At 33.9% G+C, this 23,153-nt stretch overlaps 1 protein-coding gene across 1 annotated transcript; it reads right to left on the bottom strand.

Moving 5' to 3' along the window:
* Nucleotides 1-1,014: 1,014 nt before the first annotated feature.
* On the bottom strand, nucleotides 1,015-22,863 carry polr3a (polymerase (RNA) III (DNA directed) polypeptide A). The gene is made up of 31 exons (XM_052571257.1): nucleotides 22,668-22,863; nucleotides 22,391-22,526; nucleotides 22,168-22,305; nucleotides 20,866-21,037; nucleotides 20,634-20,788; nucleotides 20,317-20,556; nucleotides 19,127-19,289; nucleotides 18,913-19,049; nucleotides 17,784-17,887; nucleotides 17,522-17,663; nucleotides 16,315-16,455; nucleotides 16,136-16,205; nucleotides 15,925-16,052; nucleotides 14,581-14,719; nucleotides 13,831-13,995; nucleotides 13,543-13,715; nucleotides 13,222-13,333; nucleotides 12,023-12,141; nucleotides 11,500-11,637; nucleotides 11,251-11,421; nucleotides 10,030-10,143; nucleotides 7,427-7,513; nucleotides 7,263-7,345; nucleotides 6,931-7,101; nucleotides 5,605-5,698; nucleotides 5,045-5,137; nucleotides 4,805-4,969; nucleotides 3,765-3,929; nucleotides 2,884-3,015; nucleotides 2,679-2,811; nucleotides 1,015-1,532 (listed from the first exon to the last, which is right to left on the bottom strand). Exons 1-31 carry the CDS (start codon nucleotides 22,709-22,711, stop codon nucleotides 1,384-1,386), a joined length of 4,173 nt encoding a protein of 1,390 aa, XP_052427217.1. The 5' UTR covers nucleotides 22,712-22,863; the 3' UTR covers nucleotides 1,015-1,383.
* Between the last annotated feature and the right edge of the window lie 290 nt (nucleotides 22,864-23,153).

Here is a 23,153-nt window from a genome sequence, read left to right on the forward strand (position 1 = left end):
TCAATAATAAAAAAAAACGTCATTTTTGATTTTTTTTTTAGGTTTAGTAAAATTAGATCTTTGCTATTTTTATCTTTAATGTCTATAGTTTTGATGGATTTTTTATTTAAATATTAGGTTTAGTTACTTTAGTACAGTTTATTAGAGGAACAAATGTTTTGCAAGCAAATGCAAAAGTTATGAAATAGTTTTTCCTTCTTTCTAAATATCAAATAACAACAGAACATTTTTCAATGAATTATTTGAGTTACACTTTACTTGATTCATTTATGCATGTATAAGTATTCATTATGCACAATATAATGCATAAAAAACTAATGTGAAAATGCATTATAATATTTGCAGATTCCTTGTTACGTTACATTTGAGGTTGTTTGTTGTGCATTATACTTTCTAAAGTTGTAACAATGAATATGAGCATCATAACTCTAATCACAATTACCCACGTTACCATGCGATGCATAATGAGGTATATTAGAAGGCACAATTAATGCATTTAAATACTTTTATTTAAAATTAAAAATAATTAATGCATTTAAAAATTAGTTTTATTTTTTTAAATCTTGAATAATTAATAGAGAAGGACAGTGTAAAAACTCCATTGGCTGCTGTGCTCTTCAAACTGATTTCCTGATGTGGACTTTATATAGAAATGTTTAAACATTATTTTAGAGTGAAACCATGAACAGCTGGGACTGTTAAATGATTCCTGCTAATGACAATGAACTAACGAGTTTCTCAACAGGCTGAAAATGTGCTCGTTAAAGGAGGAGGTTGTGTTTTTAGCAAATGCATGCTGCATTAAAGATGAGTTTAAAGGGCACTTACATGCTCTGATGCACAGGAACACACACCGACTTCAGAAAATCATATACATTTGTCTGTTTTAGATCAATCTCAGAGGCTTGCTGTGTAAAAGCATGCAATGTGCAGGGTCTTAAATGCATTCAAAGCGTCAGACAGTTTTAATAATGAACAAAAAAATAAATAACGTGAAGCAAAGTGCTGCTGGAGTTATCGTAATGTACATTTTATTCACACCTGATACATATTTACATTAAACATGCACGTCAGAAAACGAAACCAAAACCACACATGCATTAATTAGATTGATTACTAATCTATAAATACAAGTGCTTAACTTAAACTTAACCACTTAGCCTTTAACAAGTGAAAAATATCATCTCGAATGAGAAAATAACCGCTGAACATTCACAGGAATCCTAACATAAGGGGCTATTATCATCAAGATAATATAAATCAGTGATTTCAGTCTTCATCAGAACATTATTCCCCAAGCCAAAAAACCCTAAAGGCACAAAATGATTGATATGCAATATAAAACACCCTAAGAGGTGCAGAAGAGCTCATTCCGCTCCAGGTTTATAAAGCCAGAGGGATGTGGAAGTCAGGACTGTCGAAGAGCAAAGGTCTGCGCGGGGGGTTCGGCTCCTTCGTGGCGCTGTGTAAAAGTTTAAAGAGTCCAGTGCCGATGTTCATGGGGATTCCCATTATAATGCACTCGGAGACACCTGCAGAAAGAGGAACGAGTCTGAGTCACGATTGCAGCTGACATCCTTATTCAGGCAAAAAATTAAACATTAAAATTAGTGCACGGCAACAATTAATCGCGATTAATCGCATCCAAAATAAAAGTTTTTGTTCATATAATGTGTGTGTGTACTGTGTATATTTATATAAATGCACAAATACAGTATATATATTTTGAAAATATATACAATGTATACATTATTTAAAATGTAAACATAACACATTTTTCTTTCAAAATATACATGCATGCTTCTGTATTTATATTAGTGCCGTCAAATGATTAATCGTGATGAATAGCATATAAAATAAAAGTTTTTGTTTGCTAAATATATGTTCTGTGCATATTTATTATGTGTGTATATATATATATATATATATATATATATATATATATATATATATATATATATATATATATACATACATATACATACACACACAAAGTATATATTTTACAAATATTTACATGTATTTACATATTCATAAAGTTTCTGTTATAAATACATTTAATATATAAAAATAAAATGTTTCAGAAATATAAACACAAACTCTTATTTTGGATGCGATTAATCATTGCCCAGCACTATTAAAAATACATTAAAAAAAATAAAAATAAAATGTAATAAAAAATAAATGTAAAAATCATTTTTAAAAAACATTTTATAAATATTGAAAATGTCAGTTTGCACTGTTAAAAACAACAGCAGTGCTGGGTGAATCTCACAATAAAACAACATTTGTTTTCTCACATTAGGAAAATTAGTAATAAATCATTTTTCCATCAAGGACCATTAAGAGTTTCACATTTTGCAGCCAACACATTTCTTATTAGATGCTCATTACTGCAAATTTGTAAAGAGATTTAATTATTAAAATTATACTAGAATAAATTAAAGGCAGTGCAACAGTTTACTAGGATTATGTATAAATCCTTTAAAAAATATATTAAAATGAAACCTTAAATAGATATACAGTATGCATGCAAGACTGAGCATATTTATATAGCCTGAGCATGCATATATATATTTACAGATAATCAAATGAATATATTTTCAGGAGTGCTTCATGCACGTCATGAATGCATCTTCTCCGTTGTGTCGTCATGTGTGTTTCTGCTCATCACTCACCGCAGACCGAGTCTTTCTGTCCGAAATAAGCCGCATCAAACAGATGATCCGCCGTCTTCTCAAAGGAGGCCAGCATGAGAACGCTCTCCTTCATCTTGGCCAGACCGAAGCGGGTGATGCCCAGAATCTCACCCTACGACCCAAGAGTCATCAATCCGTCATTATAATGCATTCACATCCCTTCATTAACTCCTTCAGCTCTCACCTTATAGGACATGAGATCCGCCAGCAGCATCACGTGTCTGCGGTCGATGCTCATCCCGTGGTTTACCATCGTGTACTGGATCTCGTTAATGATGGTGGACCTCGCCGCTTCGATGCCTAACGTCCTCTCCACCTGAAGATCATCAAAAACATCTTCAACCGCTGTGCAACTCCAAAAACTGATGTGCAAGAAATATTTCTCCTCATACTACCTTTTTTGATCGTGCAGAGTTCAGAAACATCAAAACAAATCTTCCATCATGTACAGTTTTTAAGAAAATAATAATTGCATGTGTCGGTTTCGATGCACTTGTCATCACACCAAAAGCAGTCAGATGTGACTTCAATTTGCAGAGTGTAAAAACCTGTTCAAATACTCATGCAATAAACATGAGTTCATAAATAAGCAAGCTTTTTCACTAAATCTATAATATTTCATCAATATTTCACCAGCACAGATGAAGCAGAAAACATACGGCTCGTGTTTGCATCTTCTAACCTTGAAATCAGCGTTAGGTGTAAAATAATTACAGCAGCAAAGGGACAGAAACTTCACAAAATGATCCTGAAATCTGATGTCATGCATGTGACAAACACAGATCGTGGCAATGCGGCTCAGATTCAGACAGGGATCATGTGTTTGTGGTGCTTGTCTGCCAATTAAGGGATAAATAAAGACTTCTTTAACTAATAAATGGTTGTAAAATGCAAAAATGCTATGAAATGCATCATATTTTGTGAGAAAGTGTGACATTTCACGTCTATTTAAAATGCAAGACACTGATGTCTGTAGAGCTGCACGTGTTAAAGACTTCTGCTTATATGTCACACTGTGAAGGAGATACAGAGGAGAGTGTGTGTGTGTGTGTGTGTGGTCCGAACCTCGTATGTGTTGTTGGATGTTGTTCTGTTGCCGTTGACGCCGTGTGTTGCCATGACAGCCCTGAGGTTATCTCCCTCCACCAGCAGTTTGAACTTCTGTTTGCCGCTCTGTTCATCGATGTGAATGACAGCACGGGCCACTTCAGGGATGCCCTGGACCACCACCTGCACACACACACACACACACACACACACACGCTTTTGTGAATTGTGGGGACATTCCATAGGCATAGTGGTTTTTAAACTGTATGTGCTATTGCCCTACACTAACCCTACAACTTTGTGCATTTTTACTTTCTCAAAAAAACTCATACACACATGCACACACACACACAGGCAAGCACACACACGCGCATACATGCACACACACACGCGCATGCATGCACACACACACACGTGCACACACATGCAAGTGCACACACACAGGCAAGCACACACACATGCATGCACAGACAGACAGACAGACACACACACACACACACACACAGACAAACATTTGCACGAAAACACACATACTCATGCATGCACAGACAGACACACACACACACATGCATGCACGCACACAAACACACACACACTGTACTTAAACTTCTTTCGAGTTATTTGCCAAAGCAACATTTTTAATTTTTTATAATTTCTAAGTTTAGTTTGTTTCATCTAACATCTATATTTTACGTCACCTCTACTTCAATTTGTTTCATAGTTTCCCTTTACACATACATTTTCAAATTTAATGAATAATATATTTGCACATAACTTATTTAACAGTATGTTTCTAAATGAACACTAACTCCCATAAGCTTGCTTTGAAAAAAATAAGAGAATCCAATGCATTTGGTATTTATTAGAAATGAAGTCTTTTTAAGTGAATATCAGCAGACCATCGGCTGTTTATTAGTGCTTCTAAACACATTCTACATCCCTTACCAGCTATAGATAAGAAGCACATTAGGAGTTCACCGAGGAAAAAGTTGTAGTTTAATGGTTTGTTAATAGCGAGCTCTGAACCTTAATAAAATGAAGTGTTAGAGACTAGAGACCTTGGGAAGCAGCTGTTTGAGCGACTGCAGGACGTAATACATGGAGCTCTTGCTGTTTTCTCTGGGATTCACACAGACCACGGCTTCTCCGTGAACCGCGATATCTCCCGGCTTCACCCGCAGCTTGGACGTACAGATGGAGTATCGCACCGTCTCTGCGTTCACCTGCACAGAACCGACAACAACACGACTCTAGAACCGAACGCTGACGCCGGAAGAACCCCTGATCATCATGATTACCTCCAGCCTCAGAAGACGAATCCTCTCGAGCGACAGCTTCACCAGGATGAAACAATCATCAGGCAGGAACACCTCCTCGATGTACTCGGAAATCTGAGAGAAACGAGCAATCGATCCACTGATTAATCTGAAAACAACAAGACAACGTAACACACAAACCACCGACATCACAGAATAAAGCACTGGCTTTCCATCTACTGCACTGTTTTCAGAACTGGTATGTGTTTCTCCACAAAGTGCATGCTCAGAGTTGCTAATAATTTAGGTAAAAGGGATGCATTTCGATGCAGAACCCCGCGACTCTGTCTCACTCAGATCAAAGGATATTCTGCATGTTTTAAATGATTGCTATGTATACATGTTTGACATGCATTTCGAAGGTGTTGCTATCAGTTTTTAATGCATCTTTGTGCATATTAAATGCACTTCTCTTCAGTTTGCATGCTGTTGCTGATTCAATGCACGTCTGATTCACTCGTGTGCATGTTAAACTGACTCCTAACAGGAAGCATGAGCAATAATGCAGGATTAATAACCCGCACAAGTCAGAGTCAGCGCACCTCTCCCAGAAGAGTTTTCTCAATGCGTCCTTTCACCAGCCGAGCGAAGTCTGGGTCATCATCTCTATCCAGGTTGGCACTTATGATGGGCGTACTGAGACACAGAGAGACTCATTAGTTACTGCAGACATTAATCATCCGGGATGAGTTTCCTCCTGCAGGGTCGAGATCAGACTCTCACGCATCGATGGCTCTCGTGTCAGCCGCTGCACGTCTATCATTCTCACAGGGTCTTTTCCAGAGTCTAGAAATTCTGTACTGCTGTTTTCAGGTCAGTTTAAGGGATTTTAGTTTGGCTTATGGTTGTGTGTTGATTATGAAAAATGCTTCAGTGTTTATTAATATAGTGGTATATCAGATGGTAATACTACAGCACATTATCATATTCATGTACCATAGTATTTATATGGTACTCAAAGTGAAGAAATAAAGAATAAGAAAAAAAAAAAAGTAGTAAAGCTGCATACAAAATACAAATAACATACATTCTTTTAAAGATATGGACAAAAAATCTAATTAATAAAAAATCATTAATAAATACACATTTAGATAAAAAAATTAAACACATTTAAAATAATAATAATAATAATTGTAATTTATATTATAAAAAACTTAATTACTTTTAATTTCCAGTCCTGAAAACAAATTCAATTCAGTTTATATATAATTTAAAATATCTATATAAATATAATCTATATCAAATTTCTAGTTTATAGATCAGAATAATCTACATATAAACTGTATGTTTTTTTTCTGTATAAATAATAATTTAAATGCTGTTAAGTTAACAAAAACTGAAATAAATTTTAATTTCAAACATTTAAAAATGATTCAAATGGCCAAAAGCACAATTAGTCAAACTAATTTTTTTTAAACTGAACTATTTTTAGACTATCATAAATAAAAAATATAAATTAATGCTAATAATAATTAATAATAATAATAATAATTAATAATAATAATTTTAATAATAAATAAAAAATAGTAATAACTTTTTTAAATGAAATATTTTAGTATATATATATATATATATATATATATATATATATATATATATATATATATATATATATATATATATATATAAAATGCCGTATTAACTGTTAACTAAAACCAAAACTATTTACTAAAGAAAAAAAACAAAAGAAAAAAACTGTATTAAAAATGTTACTTAAATATGTTGCCTTAGGTACTAATAAATACAATATGTTTAAATACTAAAATACATTTAAGTACTAACATTTCCTAAACTAAACTTCCTAAAGCCAAATATGAAAAAAAAAGAAAAAAAAAAAGTCCAAGTTGTGTGAAGGTTTCTGAAGTCACCTGATGTTTTTGGACGCATTGATGATCTCTTTGATTCGGGGGACTCCCAGAGTGATGTTCATGGAAGCGACTCCAGCGAAGTGAAACGTCTTGAGGGTCATCTGAGTCCCCGGCTCCCCGATGCTCTGAGCACACAGCGCCCCGACGGCAGAACCGGGCTCCATCTGCGCCCTGAGCGGCACACAGGTCACATTAAAACCCTCTCACGCTCTCAACAGCGGCTACATCATCTCAGGATCTTAGTTTAGGCCGAAGTCATTGCATCAGCGTTATACAGCCGGCCTGGACTGGTCAGTGATGCTACGACCAGCGCTATCAGAGCTCAGTGTTACCTCATATATTTGTCCCTGCAGGTTTCCAGAAACTTCTCCAGCTGGGTCGGAGTGATTCTGTCCAGCTGGTACAGGACTTTAGGCTGTAATGATCGAGAGAACAGAGCGTCACACACACACACACACACACACACACACACACACGTATGAAGCAGAGCTCTCACTTCTGTCGTTCCGTTGTCGTTGATGCCGTACTTGTCGCGTGTCTTCTTGATTTTTTCCGAAACTGTTTTTATGAACTTTCTGATTTCCTAGAATTGAACAGATTTTAAAAAGCATTTAGAAACATCTACAAGAACAAGGTGAGCAACACAGAGCGCGTCAGCTGCTGCAAACTCCTTCATTAAAATACTTCAGCACTGCACAAGAGTAATAAACCAGCAATTACTGGAGTGTTTCCAAGAACATGTCAAATATCACAACAATCCAAATAAAAAATAAAAGAAACGACCAATAACTGTTTTATATGAAGAAAGGACTACTTATTTTTAGGGCAATTAAGATGACATGCATTCAAAATCTCAGTGTAATATACAAAAAAAAAACAAATTAAATAAATGATCATTATAAAAAAAAAAAAAAAAAAATCTTTAAAATTAAATAATGCAGTTTAAATATAAATAAATAAATAAATAAATAAATATATATATATATATATATATATATATATATATATATATATATATATATATATATATATATATATATATATATATATATATATGTTTAATATTTGTTACTGTCAACTAAAATAAAAAATATTGTTTGTCAAATTCATTAAAACTAAAATAAAACTAAACCTTCACACACTGTATTAGAAATGTTAATTATATGTGTTGCCTTAGATACTGATAGATACAATGTTTAAATACGTTTAAGTACTAAAATTTTCTAAACTTAACTTGAATAAAGGCAAACATAAAAATATTAGAAATAAAAAAAAAATGCAAAAAGAAAATAATTTTATAAACTTAAAAAATAAATTTGCTACCATAAAAATAAAGCAAATTCTAAATATTAACAAATACTATATTAGTATAAAATAATACTAAATGACAGTGATTTATACTGATAGACAGATTACAGTAATAAGAAAATAATGAGAACAAAAATAAAACATTTGAACAGTTACTGTAATTAATGCTTAGGGGAAATGCGCTCAAATATCATAAAAATAATAATGCAATGTAATGCAATTCATTTTGATTTATGGTGAAATATAGGGCAAAAACATTCACCCATTTGTATAATATAACAGTGCAGTGAGATGCAAAGTCAATGATCACAAATTCACATAAGCGTCAAAACCTGTTGAAACAGTGTTATTACAGTAATTCATGCTGGAATACACACACACACACACACACATCATGCGTGCTGTACTTTACCTGTAAGTATTTATCACTGCCAGTGTCTGTCAACGCCTTCAAACCAAACACACAGACACTGACCACATCAAATTAAAAGAACCACACTAAAACATCTTAACTACAACAGGGACACGGACGGCAGAAGTTGGACTCATTTGAGGAAATAAAACTCATTCTGGGGAAATGCATTCATTTTCAGGAGATATTAAAGAGTAATTCACTTTCAAATGTGTATTCGGTCATATTTTTCTCAGCCTCTTGTTGTCGGGCAGAAGGTTCATGCTGCTTTTACATCTTTTAGACTTCAAAACAATTTTAAGTACATTATCTTTTTCTTATTAAAGACACATTAGTTGAAGTGGGAATGCACTTAAAATACAGATTTATTAAATCAAATATAAAATCCAATTTTATTGTGCATCAGATTTAATTATCCTGAATTTGCAAAAATCCAGATTGACAAAAATCAAATATAAATATTCAAAAAATGTTAAGAATTAAAAAAAAAAAATTACAATTTCTCAGCATTATTTAAAATAAATATTTAGAAATAATTATCAGAACATTTTAGAGTTGGAGTAATTTAAAGTTTGACATCATAATAATAATAATAATTTAAAAAAAAATCATAAAAATTTCCATGACGTTTCCAGGTATAGAAATAATTTTATTATAATGTATCCAAATTTATTAAAAATTTTGAGGCTTATTGTCTAATATAAAAAAAATACAATTTCTCAGCACTTTCTACCCAATAAAATATTTTAGTGCCTAATGAATAAAAAAAACATTTTAGCAACATAAGAAAAAACGGTCCATGACTTTTCCATATCTAGAAATTAGTGCTGTCAAACGATTAATCGCATCCCAAATAAGTTTTTGTTTACATTATATATATGTGTGTGCTGTTTATTTATTATGTATATATAAAAACACATGCATGTTTATATTTCAGAAAAAATATGTTGTTAGTATATTAAATATATTTATATATAACGATATTTAAAAATATAAATGTATATACATGTAAATATTTTCTAAATATATACTGAATGTGTGTATTCATATACACATAAATACACACACAAATATAACGTGAACAAAAACACATTTATTTTGGATGTGATTAATCACGATTAATTATTTGACAGCACTACTAGCAACTACTTACTAAAAATAGTAGTTGATGAGGGGGTAATTAAAAATAAATTATTTTTATTTTTAAAGCTAGTTTTGTCTTATTTGAATCTTTTTAACCCACTTGTTGAGAACTACCACTGTAAAGTTAACAGACTTTAATCATATGGACCACTTTAACACACTGGAGCTTGATTTCACTGCATGGAAAAGAGCAGCGTGAACATTCAGCTAAACTTCTACTCGTACGAGGGTCTCACCTCCAGAAAGGTGTCTTTACAGCACAGGAAGTCTTTTCTCTTCATGATGGAGTCGGAGGTTAGGATCAGCTCGTTTCTGCTCAGCGCTGGTTCACCAGGACAGCTGTGCACCGACTGAGAAACACACCACACCAGTGTTAAAGAAGAGCAGCGGTGACTGTGTGAAGTGATGTCCAGCTCGTCTCTCTCGTCTCTCAGCAGACGCCAGCATCCTGTGATCGCTCACACACGAGCAGAACCACATCACATCAACAACTAACTAAACAGAGCTCAGGTTCTCTGAAGAACACTACGATCGCTGGATTTAGGCTCGATAACTGCCCCACAACGGTTTAACAAAACTACAACAACAACACAGTTATGAAGATTTAAACATCAATAATATATAAACACACACAGGTAAGTTAATTAAACAATAAGAGATAAAAACACTATTTCCTATGCTTTAATATATATACAATAAACCTTTCGTTTTATTTTATTAATTGAAAAATAAAATAGTTGAAATAAATAATAATAATTTTATTAAATTAATTTATCACCATTTTGATGATAAATTTGTATTAGAATTATTTTATTTGTATTATTATTGTATTATAAATTTGTCAGCTCAATGACTAAATGTAAATGTTTGAGATCATAAGATACACGTTCCAAAAATATTAAAAACAAGCAATTTGTGAAGAATAAAATGGATTTCATTATTGTTCAAATTGCAATCATTTATTAAATTGCTATTAACTCAATTGGTTAGACATGCTTTTATTATTAAATAAAAATTGTAAAAATAAATATATATATATATATATATATATATATATATATATATATATATATATATATATATAAAAAGTCACTTAAATTTGTTCCTCATTATAAAGCAGCATCCTATGAATTGTTAAAGTTTTAAGAATTCAATTTACACTGAATTATACTAAAACTATTTTATTTGATTAAACTATTAAAATATATATATTTTTAATCATCCAAGTGTTTCATGAAAAACAGCGGAACCATAAAAAGTAAATAAATAAAATTGTCACTTTTTGGATTTTATTTGATCTGTTCTATGTACAAGGCCTCCCTACAGCCACCGGACACTCGTTCATATTGTGTGAAAAATTAATTTAACAAACACGCAGGTGTAAGTGTTTTGGACGACACACACGTTGCACCTAAACGGGTTTAAACACCAAGTTTCTTTCCTGATCTCTGACGTACTCTGATGTTGTCCAGGACTCTTCTGAACTCCAGCGGCTCATCTTTCCCCTCCATGGCCGCGGGGTCGAGTCCGTCTCCGCCGTAGATGAACTGTATGATGTCCCCGGTGGAGCTGCGCACCGTCAGATCGTACTGAGAGCACAAGTCCTCCAGAGACTTCACCAGACGCCTCTGAAGCACACAAACACATGCATGCAGAAATCTGCTGCTCGCACCAGGTGCATCGTCACAGAGGAGGCGCACACACACCTGCATGTATCCCGTCTCTGCCGTCTTCACAGCCGTGTCCACCAGACCTTCTCGACCGGCCATAGTGTGGAAGAAGAACTCTGTGGGGGTCAGACCAGAATAAAAGCTGTCTGCCACAAAGCCCTTCGCAGCAGGGAGCTGAAACATTCAAGAACAACCGCACAAACATCATCACGCTTTTATTCCATGCAGCCTTGTGCTCCGAGTCTTCTTTAGCCTCAGATAACTTTTAAAGTTCAAAAGAGTTAATGACATGACTGCAATGGAAACAGACAAAATGTGCAGAAAAGTCTGGAAAGATTGCTAGCAGTCATTTGTGTAAGGATGCATGCATTATTTCTGACAAATGCATGATTGCAAAAATTAAAAAATGCAGAGCTACTGCTTTTAGTAAAAAAAAAATAAAGCATTGATTTGAAAGCCTCACAGCAGACGGTGGACTGTGACTGAAGAAGAAAGGATGCATGCAGAGAGAAAGGGACGAAGAAGAGAGAAGCTGCAGACTCGAGGGCTTGGTTCTTACTTTGGAGTGTTTTTGGAAGTGAGGGAGCGAGCGGTTCTCGAAGCCGTCGGGAACACGAGAGCCGCTGATGGCCTGCTGCCCGACGCACGCGATCATCTGAGAGATGTTGATGAACGAACCTGGAGACACAGATTATTATTACAGACACACACACGCACGAGCTCTCAACGGGACACACTTCAGTTAGGGATGATGCTTTCTTTATTCTGACACAAAAGAAAAGTTAGCCAGAGCTTACTTGAAGCATTTTTGGAAATAGAGTTATAAAAAGTAAGTTGTAGAGTATTTTATGCATACATCTACATAACATATCAGAATATCTATACATGCACACACTATTTTAATAATCTCTGTAAAAACCATGCTAAAGTCTCAAAACCTAACAAGCATCAGAGTTTGATTTCAGCAATTCATTTCACTTTGATTTCAATCTCTGACATGGTCTTACTCGATATCACCATAACATTTTCACAAAGTTTTTTTTTTATTTTTTTACCGTAATATGATTTTATGTGAAACACAAAAAAATGACTTTAGCAGGGTTTTAAATATTTTTTAATACAGTTCTAAGATATAAACTTTTGAATTACTAATTAGTATGATTACATACTTAACGAAATTGTTCAATTAATTTAATATATACACTTATGTAATTTTCTTAAAAAAAATAAAAAATAAAAATAAAAATTATATATATAATTTTTTTTTTTTTTTATATTCATTTTTATTTTATATAAATATATTTATATTTTCATTTTATGGAAAAAATTACTATATAACAAAAAAATAAATAAATAAATTGACAAACACTAAAGCCTTCAGAAAGGCATGCAACATTAAATGGCGCACGTCTGACCATCAAATCATTTTTAGCGACAGATTAGTTACATTGTATGGGTCAAAATTATACATTTCTCTTTTATGCCAAAAATCATTAGGATATTAAAGTAAAGATCATGTTCCATGAAGATATTTTGTAAATGTCCTACCTAAAACCTAATGTTTGATTAGTAATATGCATGACTAAGAACTTCATTTGAACAACTTTAAAGATGATTTTCTCAATATTTAGATTTTTTTGCTCCCTCAGATTCCAGATTTTCTAATAGTTGTATCTCAGACAGATATCGTCCTCCTGACAAACCACACATCACTGAGAGATCATTTATTCAGCTTTTTTGTGATCTACTCGGAGGCACCTTTGGATCCACACAGAGCCATGATCAGAGGACTGTTGCTCTTGTCCAGCTCTCTCAAACACGCACTGCCCGCGTGATCTCTGATGACGGACAGCTCCTTCAGGATCAGCGCCTGGATGGAGCACAGAAATTAATATATATATATATATATATATATACAAAAATAAAATAATGCATTAAATGTAAAATAATTATACAAATTATAAATAAATAAAATAAATATTATTGTACATTATGCAAACGAATTATTATTTTTGATTAATTGCATTATTTTGATTATGTTTTAATGGCTTGATTCCTGCTGTAATAGCGGTGTCTGACCTCCAGTGTCTCCTCGGCGGTGCAGCCCGGCTGCTGCTGTAACCGGCCCGTCTTCAGCGCTTCGATGTACTCGTCACATTTCTTATATCCAGCGTCCAGCAGCTCCTGTTTGGCCGTCAAGAGTCCCTGTCCAGGGGTCACGTCTCCGATCCCGATGGAGAAACCTCGATTCGCTTCAACACAGGAGTCATCGAAACATCACATCAATCAGGACTTTAACCAAGAAACACAACCAGACAAATCAGACCGGAGACATGTACACACACACACACACACACACACACTCACAGAGGTAAACGGGAGCCAGTCGGGCGAGGCGTGACATGGCATCGGCGGCCTCCTGTTGACCCCAGTCTCGCAGCAGGATGTAGAAGATGTTGTTCTTGGATCCGGATCCCAGAGTTCCTTTATCCATGCTGCCACACATCAGCTCACTGTTCTGGATCACCACAACTGCACGGAAACACACCGCTTACTCATTGAAATGTTTTAATTTTAGCATTTAACATTAATGTTTTCATAATTTACATTTTTCAGGATTCATTTTTTTTTCTTTTTAATATTTTTGCATTAAATTAACATTTTTCTGCATTGTTTTCATACATTTTTTTCTGTATTCCTGTTTAATGGTAAATTAATATTGTGATTAAAAAGCAAGTCCAATTATTTAAAAATCACATATACAATTTTTTCAATAACTTATTAAAAGTTTAAAAAAAAAACTAAATTTTTAGGGCCCAGTTTCTTTTTTCTGGTTTAATGATTTAACACAATTAAAAAAAATGTAAAGCATCTCTTAAAGTATATTTATTAAAATAAAAAAAGGGTTCAGACTTAAAATTAAAAATAAATTGCGTGATATTCATGAAGTTTTTAAATATTTATTATATTTTATAAAAAAAAAAAAAAAGGTGACTTCAAGATTAACCCTTTAAGTACTCCTAACCAAATGTTTATTTTGGAATTTGCCGAACGTTCTGCGTCAGACAGTCAGTTCTGGATTCAATGATCCGTCCAGGTTTTTCCAGGCTCACTCACAGGAATCATTGTGACACAGATCCTCTCCTTTCCCGCAGTACTGTTTGCCTTTGGTGCGCAGGTTGGCCTTCACCGGACAGCTTTTACTGGGCTTGAGTATCAGACTGAAGATCTGCTTCCCCGTCCACAGCCTGATGGGCTTCAGCAGAACAACACAGACGTCACACACACACACACACACACACATCAACTCATTTACTAAATATACTGCAGCATCTTCAGAAAATGCTACTCCTCCACCTTAAAAATCTAAAGTAGTAACATTTTTATTGTCTAATTATTGTATACATGGTTTTGCATTTTTTTGCAACCCTGTTGAAAAAGGATTAAAATGTTATTTTCCAACTATGAACATGATAGTAAAATAATAATAACTTATATTTTAATATCTAAAATATTTAAATTAAAATACATTTTTGCAACCCTGCTGAGAAAAAATTTGGACGTCTGAATAAAGAATAAAAATGCTGTTTTCTAACTATAAACACTGAAGTCATTTAATAATAATTAATATTCTAATAATCAATAAAAATAAACTTACAATACAGAAAATATAATGCATATTTTTGGTGTTATTTCAAATAATAACTTCTAATAATAATAAATATTATTATAATTAGCATTATTAAAGATAATTGTCATTATTTTTCTCATCCATTGCAATCACATTTCTTTTTAAATCTAAATGATTTTAATTAATGTTCACTTGAAATGTTTTTTTTTTCTTTACATTTTTCAGGATTCTTTTTTTTTCTTAATTATTTGGCATAATTTTTTTTTCTGTTTAGTTTTCAGCATTGACTATAATACATATCAAAATAAATGTGTTTATTATCGGTGTTATTCCAAATAATTACTTCTTATAATAATAATATTATTATAATTAGCATTACTAATGATAATTGTGGTTATTTTTAAGTAATATCAATTTCAATAAATGTCACTGAGGAGGAGACTAGCAGTTATTGATAACCTTATAGTGCTCACAAACAATTAAAAGCACAATAATGAACAAACAAATAGAAATAGTATCAAGTTTGAGTAGTTGAGGTTGATGCAGACACTAAAGTGTGTTTGATTAAGGTTTTAGAGAAGCTTGGAAAGAGAACAACTTTGATTGCTCGTCTGTAGAAAAGCTCCAAAGTGATGTCACTTCCTGTTTATCACACAAAATTGAATACGATAGGAAGGAAAACAATCTAATAATTAAAGTTAAACTACAAGTGCACTAAAACTCCACAAATAACCTTTAAAAGACAAAAGAGATTTAATTTGAAAATAGTCTGTCTAAAACAAAATTCATTTATATGACAGAAAGAAAGGAGAGAAAGAGGTGCTCCTCACCTTCAGAATGGCAGGCGGCGGGAGGGAGATCTTGATCTTCTCATCTTTTCCCACCAGGATGGAGGCGACGATCTGACAGGCTTTGGTTCGGTCGAAGAACGTGTCTCTGAGCGTGAGCAGGTACGCACCTGTCACACGAAACACAGCTGAGCATCAGCAGCCGAACAGCGCCATCTACAGGCCACACTTCAGATGCAGGAGCAGCTCTCACCTGTCAGGAAGTCCTGGATGGCTGCGATCAGCGGCTCACCGTTTCGAGGAGTGACCAGATTAGCCTTGGTCTGTGAGAGGGACACAGGAAGAGTCATGATTAGGTCATGGTCATGATTAGGTCATGATCTGACGGCGTTCGGATGCTGTGATGACGTGGTTTGTCTCTCTCTCTCTCACCCCCATGAGCACGAGCGCTTCAGCTTTGGCCTCCTCCGTCTGCGGCAGGTGGAGGTTCATCTCGTCTCCGTCAAAGTCAGCGTTGTACGGCGTGCAAACACACTCGTTAAAACGAAACGTGCGATGAGGTTTCACACGCGCCTGCAATTATAAAGCAAGCACAAACAATCTGAGATTCACAAGCTCTTGATTCATTCCTTTCCAATCCGGTTTGAACATTTCCGGAATTTTATAATGGAAAACAATTTTCCAACTTTTATCAAAAGATTTTAGATATAATCAAACAAAATACACTTTTTTTTTTTAATTTAAATTAAGTTTTTAATGACCTAATTGTTTACTTCAGAATTGAGAAACTATTATAAGTTTTCATTATAAAAAGAAATCAATTAAAATTTGATGCATTTTTTTTTTTACTTTAATTTAATGTTTTGATAATTTCTAATAACTAATTTTTAGTTCAGTTTTAAATGTAGTAATTATAATTACAAGTTTAATTAAATGCTTCCGTGTAAATGTTAAAATAAATGCACCTTTTGGAAATATGTTACTTCAGTTAACAATTATTCAATTTGAAGTAACAAAAAACTATTTTTTATGGTTTCAGTTTTAGTTTGCTTCCTATAACCATGCTTTCTAATGCAATTTGACTTTGAAAAAAGACTTATTATAAAACCCGTCAAAATAAGAGTCCCGCCTTAGTAAAGACAATCTCATACATACTTGTGAAAAATATTAAAATGTATACCAAAACAAATCAGAAGATTAATCATACTAAACTCTGTTACAATGAAGAACTAATATGCATTTACATTTGTTTACTTAATTTCTGTTCCTGTTAAACCTTCCTAAAAAACAGTTTATTTACTAAATGTCTTTGTTCTGTTGTATTTATGTGGCTCTGCTGAACGTCAAATGGATCTGATCCATGTTCATTAGAAATTATTTGATGATGCAGCTGGTATAATTTAATGCAGGTGATATTTTTTTTACATAAAACATGATCAAAACACAATTTTTATGACAAAATTTCAAATAAGAGAGGAAGTGACAAATATTGTTTGCCAATAAGTGTTTGTTAAAATCAGTATCAGCCCTCAAAAATCCTATCCGTGCATCCCTGATCTGGAAAATGTTATTGAATTTAATGCAATATGGTTTTAAACCCCCTTCTCTTTTTTTTTTAAGCAAATGAGAAATCGCTCACGATATGAGCCATGATGCTGAGTTTGTGCAGAGACGGCTGTCTGTTGAACAGAACGATGTCTCCATCGATCATGTGTCTCTCAACCACGTCACCGTACTTCAGCTCCTGAGCCATCTTCTCACGATTACCGTACTTCAGAAACCTGAAACACAGAAGAGCAGCATAAGCATTCTGCTAAACATCTGCTCCTGTGTTAAACTTCTGCTGACAGAATGGTGATGGTTGGCTGGTTTTCGAGAGGACGGAGAAGTGTGTATCTGACCTCTTCATCTGCATGTGTCTCTGCTGAATGAAGTTTGCTCCGGGGTGAAGATCAGGACCGTTTCTCACCAGCTTCCTCAACAGCTCGATGTTGGCTTTATTCACCTGAGAGAAAACAAATCACACCTGCTTCATTACACCACAGCTACACTACAGGTTCATTTAACAGGAAACAATGTTTGCAAAAAAAAAAAAAAGATTTTCATCCGATTACATTTTAAAGGATTAATTAAAAGGTTAGTGTTTTCTAGCCTTCGTTTTGAAAATACATTTATATTACAGAACTTCTGAAAAATATAATATTTTGATAAATAAAATTACATTGCATGCATGTAAAGAAAGAAAGAAATAATTACAGTAAAATAAATTTAATTAAAGCTTTTTAGAGATTTATTTACTAATGTAAAAATAATAAATTAATAAAATAATTTAATTAATGCATTAATTAATCTAGAAGAATTAATACAGATGACAATATAATTTCTGAGAAATAAAACATTTCATAGGGCTTCATTATTGTGTAAAAATAAATAATTAAAGTTTTATAAATTTAATTGAACATATCCTATTTTCATTTAATCCAATTAATTAAACCATTGATTAAAAATGCATATGGAAAACACAGAATTTGGAGAATAAAAAAAAAATAAAAAAAAATAAAAAAATAGTAAAACAAAATAGAATAAAATATGAGAAAAAATGTAAGATTTACACATAATATATATATATATATATATAGAGAGAGAGAGAGTTTTTATATACATTTAATATATTTATATAAAATATTAGAATATGAATATATAAATACATAAACTTGTAAATATTTTCAAAATATATACTGCATTTGTGCATTAATATATACATAATAAATATACACAATACACACACACCTATATAATGTAAACAAAAACGTTTATTTTAGATGCAATTAATAGCGATTAATCATTTTAAAGCACTATTTTTGTTTATTATTTGACTAGAATCCAGAAAAACTATCTATCTAGGAAAATTTTGTGAAAACACAGAAGATTTTATAGCGCCCCACATGAAGTAAGCATCATTTCTCCAGCGTTTGACAAGTGAAATAAGTATGTGTCAGTATTACTTCCACCACATGCTTCAGCTCTGACCTTCTCGGGGTAGGTGAGGATTTTGGCCACGTGCACCGGGACAGCGACCTCATCGATCCTCAGGTTGGGGTCGGGAGAGATGACCGTTCTGCCGGAGAAATCCACTCTCTTTCCAGACAGGTTCCCACGAAACCGCCCTGAACACAGCAGAACAAGGAGACATCTGATGTGAAAGCAGCCCAATATAACCCCCTCCAGCTCCCCGCAGACGTACCCTGCTTCCCCTTGAGTCTCTGCACGAAGCCTCGGGTCCATTTCTTGGGGGCCATATTGAGCGGGATGCCCGACAGCTCGCTGTTGATGTAGAGAGCGCACTGCAGCTGCAGGAAGTCCCAGTCCTCCATGATCATCTGTGTCTTGGCTCCTGTCATGCGATGCTGTGGGCCAACACAAAGGGTTTCTTTACACATGCGTGCAGTGAGAAACATCTCACATCTTCTGAGGTGCCTTGATTTATTCAGCTCTCAGTCACGGTGTTACCTTATTTTCCAGACTATAAGTTGCACTTTTTTTCATAGTTTGGCTGGTCCTGCGATTTATTTATCAAAATGAATTGGACATGAACCGAGAGAAATGAACTAAGAGAAAACATTACCGTCTCCAGCCGCCAGAGGGCGCTCTATGCTGCTCAGTTCTCCTGTAGTCTACACTGAAGACATAGAGCGTCCTCTGGCGGCTGGAGACGGTAATGTTTTCTCTTGGTTCTAAATAAATGCAACTTATATTTAGACCATTTTATGTCAGTACCTGCTCTACTGTTGTAAATAACTAATTAATTTACATTAAAACACCGCTTTTTGTGCATATGAATATGAACATGTTCATCAAATTGCATATTTTAGCTCATTTTGAGTCAGTATATAAATAACTAGTTTGTTTAAAAGTATAATCAACTAAAAAAATTACGTTTTTCTGACCATCATTCAATCTGTTTTGTGTTACAGGGTTAATAACCTCCTGTTTTTCGCTCAAATATTTATATTTAATGACAATGCAGATTTCCCAAGGACGTAATTGCTCAAGGCTTTATTTATTGTTCACAAGGTTTCGTTTAAATTACAAAAAGCATTCATTTTTTTAAATTAACTTCTTGATTAATCATTTGATCTGAATCATTTAATTACTTCGCTAGCAGCTGCTTTAATCCAAAGCGACCTACAAATGCCTTCATTTAATTATCAATCAATGGAAAAGAGTTTTTTGTGCGATTACAGAGAACATGAGATCACAAATCCAGCCACTTTAATGGCAGCAAAGCTTTGCAACTAAATGATAAAATCAATAAATTGATTAATAATTGCGACACAGTATTAAATCTCTCATTTATGTGTGGACACAGCTCATGATTAGCGGGATCGTTGGGCTTTGGAGCTGGTTTTCCTAATTTAGATCACATGACTGTACCTTCTTGATGACATCATTGAGGAAGATGATTTCCGTTAACTTCATGGTCAGATCGTCCTCGTTTGTGCCTGATTTGAGGTCGCTGACGACGGAGGGCCGGATGCAGAGGGGCGGCACTAACAGACGGGTCAGGATGAGGTCAGCGGGTTTCCCGGATTCTGGATTCATCAGCAGAAGAGGAATGTCCTCGTTGGGAATCCTCCGGAAAAGATTCAACGCCACCAGAGGATTGAGGTTTTCCTGGAGTAAGATATCAGATAGGGTTGAGAAAGGGTTGATCTAAAACCCACTAAGTGCTCTGATTGGTGGATATTAACCTGTGCTCTGGTCAGAAGAGCCTCGACTTCTTTATTGTGCTCGATGGCGATATCAAACGACTGGAGGAAATCTGACACCATGGGGTCGACCACCTTCTTTGTGGTCTTGTACTTCTCATGAATGATCTTCAGCAAGCCACATTTCTTCACAGGGCCTGAAAGACATCCGACGCATTATAACATCACACTATAATAAATCATCAATGTGGCATTGAAGCATCCGCTGTTTTACCATTAAATGCATTGCAATGCACACACGTGGTCTTCTTCCTGCATTTGTCGGAGATCTTCTTCTTGAGGCCGCGCTTCTGAAGATACACCAGTCCCGGTCTACGCAAGTGATCCAGAAACTGAAGCTTTTCCTCTTTGGTGAGGAGGATGTGAGAACACGTCTTACAGATCATCTGAATAAACAAAAATACAAATATTGCATATGGCGTTGTAATATGCAATTATACAGTATTAAAAAAAATGCTATAACATGGTATTAAAAGAATAAAGACGTATACTGTGACTGAAATATGTAAAAACAATCTGAGAAAAAATTTAGTTGTATTTTTATACTTTATATAAAGCACATTCCTATTATTATAAATCTATAATATAAACTAACTTAATACAGTTTAAATGATAAAATATGTAATGATTTGAAAAAACAAAATTATATTCTTATGATTTACATTGTATTATTATTATTATTATTATTATTTCAATTTGTGTGGCATTTTATATAAAAAGTATAATATATTTTAAAACAATAAAATATAAAATATATATTATTTTAGCTTTTTTGGTATATAAAATATAGTATAATTTAAAATAAAATATAAAATATTTTTCTAGTTTTTGGGCATTTGATTTAAAACAATATAATTTAAAATGAAAATAATTAATATATTTAATAAAATATGAATATAAATAATTTTATATTATAATTGATACTGAATTGTATATTAATATTACATTTCGTTTATTAAAGAATATTATATTATTCACACATTTTATATAGTACTATAAATAATTTCATATTGTATTATAGTTTTTGTGGCATTTAATATAAAATATAATTTAAAATAAAACATTAATTAAAAAAAATAATCAAATTTATTTAAAAAAATTACATTTATAATTATAATTGCTAATTTTACACAGATTCCTACTGTATTATATATTAATATTACATTTCTGCTTATTAAAAATAATCATATACTATCCACACACTACGTTTATAATACTTTATGTCAATCAAATAAAATAACAAAATGCATAATATAAATCCTAACATAGAGATAATATAGCATGTTAATATAAAACAAAGATCTGGCCGTATTTATTTAAATTAAAATTAATGCATTTAGCAGAGCTTTAATCCAAAGCAACTTAAAGTGCATTCAGGCTAACATTTTTTTACCTAATGTGTGTTCCCTGGGAATCGAACCCACGACCTTGCGCTGCTAACGCAATGCTCTACCACTGAGCCATGCTATAGTGAATCTGACAGCTTCTCGGCGGTTCGGACTCATTCTGTGCTCACCTGCAGGATCCCAATAATGGCTTTGAAGTATCCCACGTGGAAGCAGGGCAGCTCCAGGTCCAGATAGCCGTAGTGACCGAGACAGTCGGCCAGGTTCTTCCCGCAGGTCTCACACGGTCTGTCCTTCTCACTGGTTCCCTGAACACCACACATATGATTAGGCCTCTTTTAATCAGTCATCCTTCTGTTTTACTATTGCAAACATTGATATCTGCTCAGTCACCATGCGGTGGTCCAGGACTCCATGCTGCAGCGGTGTGTGGCTCGTGTCTTGGCTGTACAGGTTCTTACTGACCACCTGCATGTGAGCCTGCTGTCTCATCTGCTCTGCTGACTTCATGCCAAAACAGATGTGACTTCTGATCAAACAAGAGAAACAGACATCAACAGAGCTGGAGCATGCATGAACACAGTCATATACACACATGCACAGTCAGTTAGTCAGCTAACATATTCGTGGGCCGAGTTCTGTTTATACTCCATGCAAGACTCCAACTTACATCTTTTTGGCCACATCCGTCTCTCTAAACTGCTCCTTCACCATGACTGCGGCGCGTTCGCGTAGTCAGCGTGGGGTTACGATGAAATAAATATAACTATAATGATATATGGGTAAACTAGAGAGTTTAATGAAGGTCTGAGCCTTCTGCCACATGCAGCACCGCTTTGACGTCAGTGAACGTCCATGCGTCTCTCAAGAAGATTTAGTGCGTCACGACGCATCATACGCGCTCAGCGCCACCTGCCGACGGGGAGCGCGTTTAAAAATAAAAAAATCATGTCAATATGGTTATGGATTTAAGAAAAAAAACGGTTACATGTGGATTAATATGAATTATATACATTTTATTGGTATTACAGTAAGTGTCTGCAGCTAAACGACGTTTATTTTTTTTCCAGAAACAATCTGAAGATGTCAGCGCTTTCGTATTTATATTTATACAGTGACAAATACGCGTAAAATAAAAAATAAAACATACTATAAA

This window comes from Carassius gibelio, chromosome B12 (genome assembly GCF_023724105.1).
Source record: "Carassius gibelio isolate Cgi1373 ecotype wild population from Czech Republic chromosome B12, carGib1.2-hapl.c, whole genome shotgun sequence".
In the NCBI taxonomy this organism is placed as follows: Eukaryota; Metazoa; Chordata; class Actinopteri; order Cypriniformes; family Cyprinidae; genus Carassius; species Carassius gibelio.

Excerpts from the sequence above, each read along its gene's own strand:
- polr3a (XM_052571257.1), bottom strand. The coding sequence starts at position 22,711 with ATGGTGAAGGAGCAGTTTAGAGAGACGGATGTGGCCAAAAAGAT. Across the intron at positions 13,996-14,580 it reads TCTGTGTCACAATGATTCCT|TTGTGGTGATCCAGAACAGT; the intron begins GTGAGTGAGCCT and ends GTTTCCGTGCAG. Across the intron at positions 12,142-13,221 it reads GGCTCTGTGTGGATCCAAAG|GTTCGTTCATCAACATCTCT; the intron begins GTGCCTCCGAGT and ends CTGTGTCTCCAG.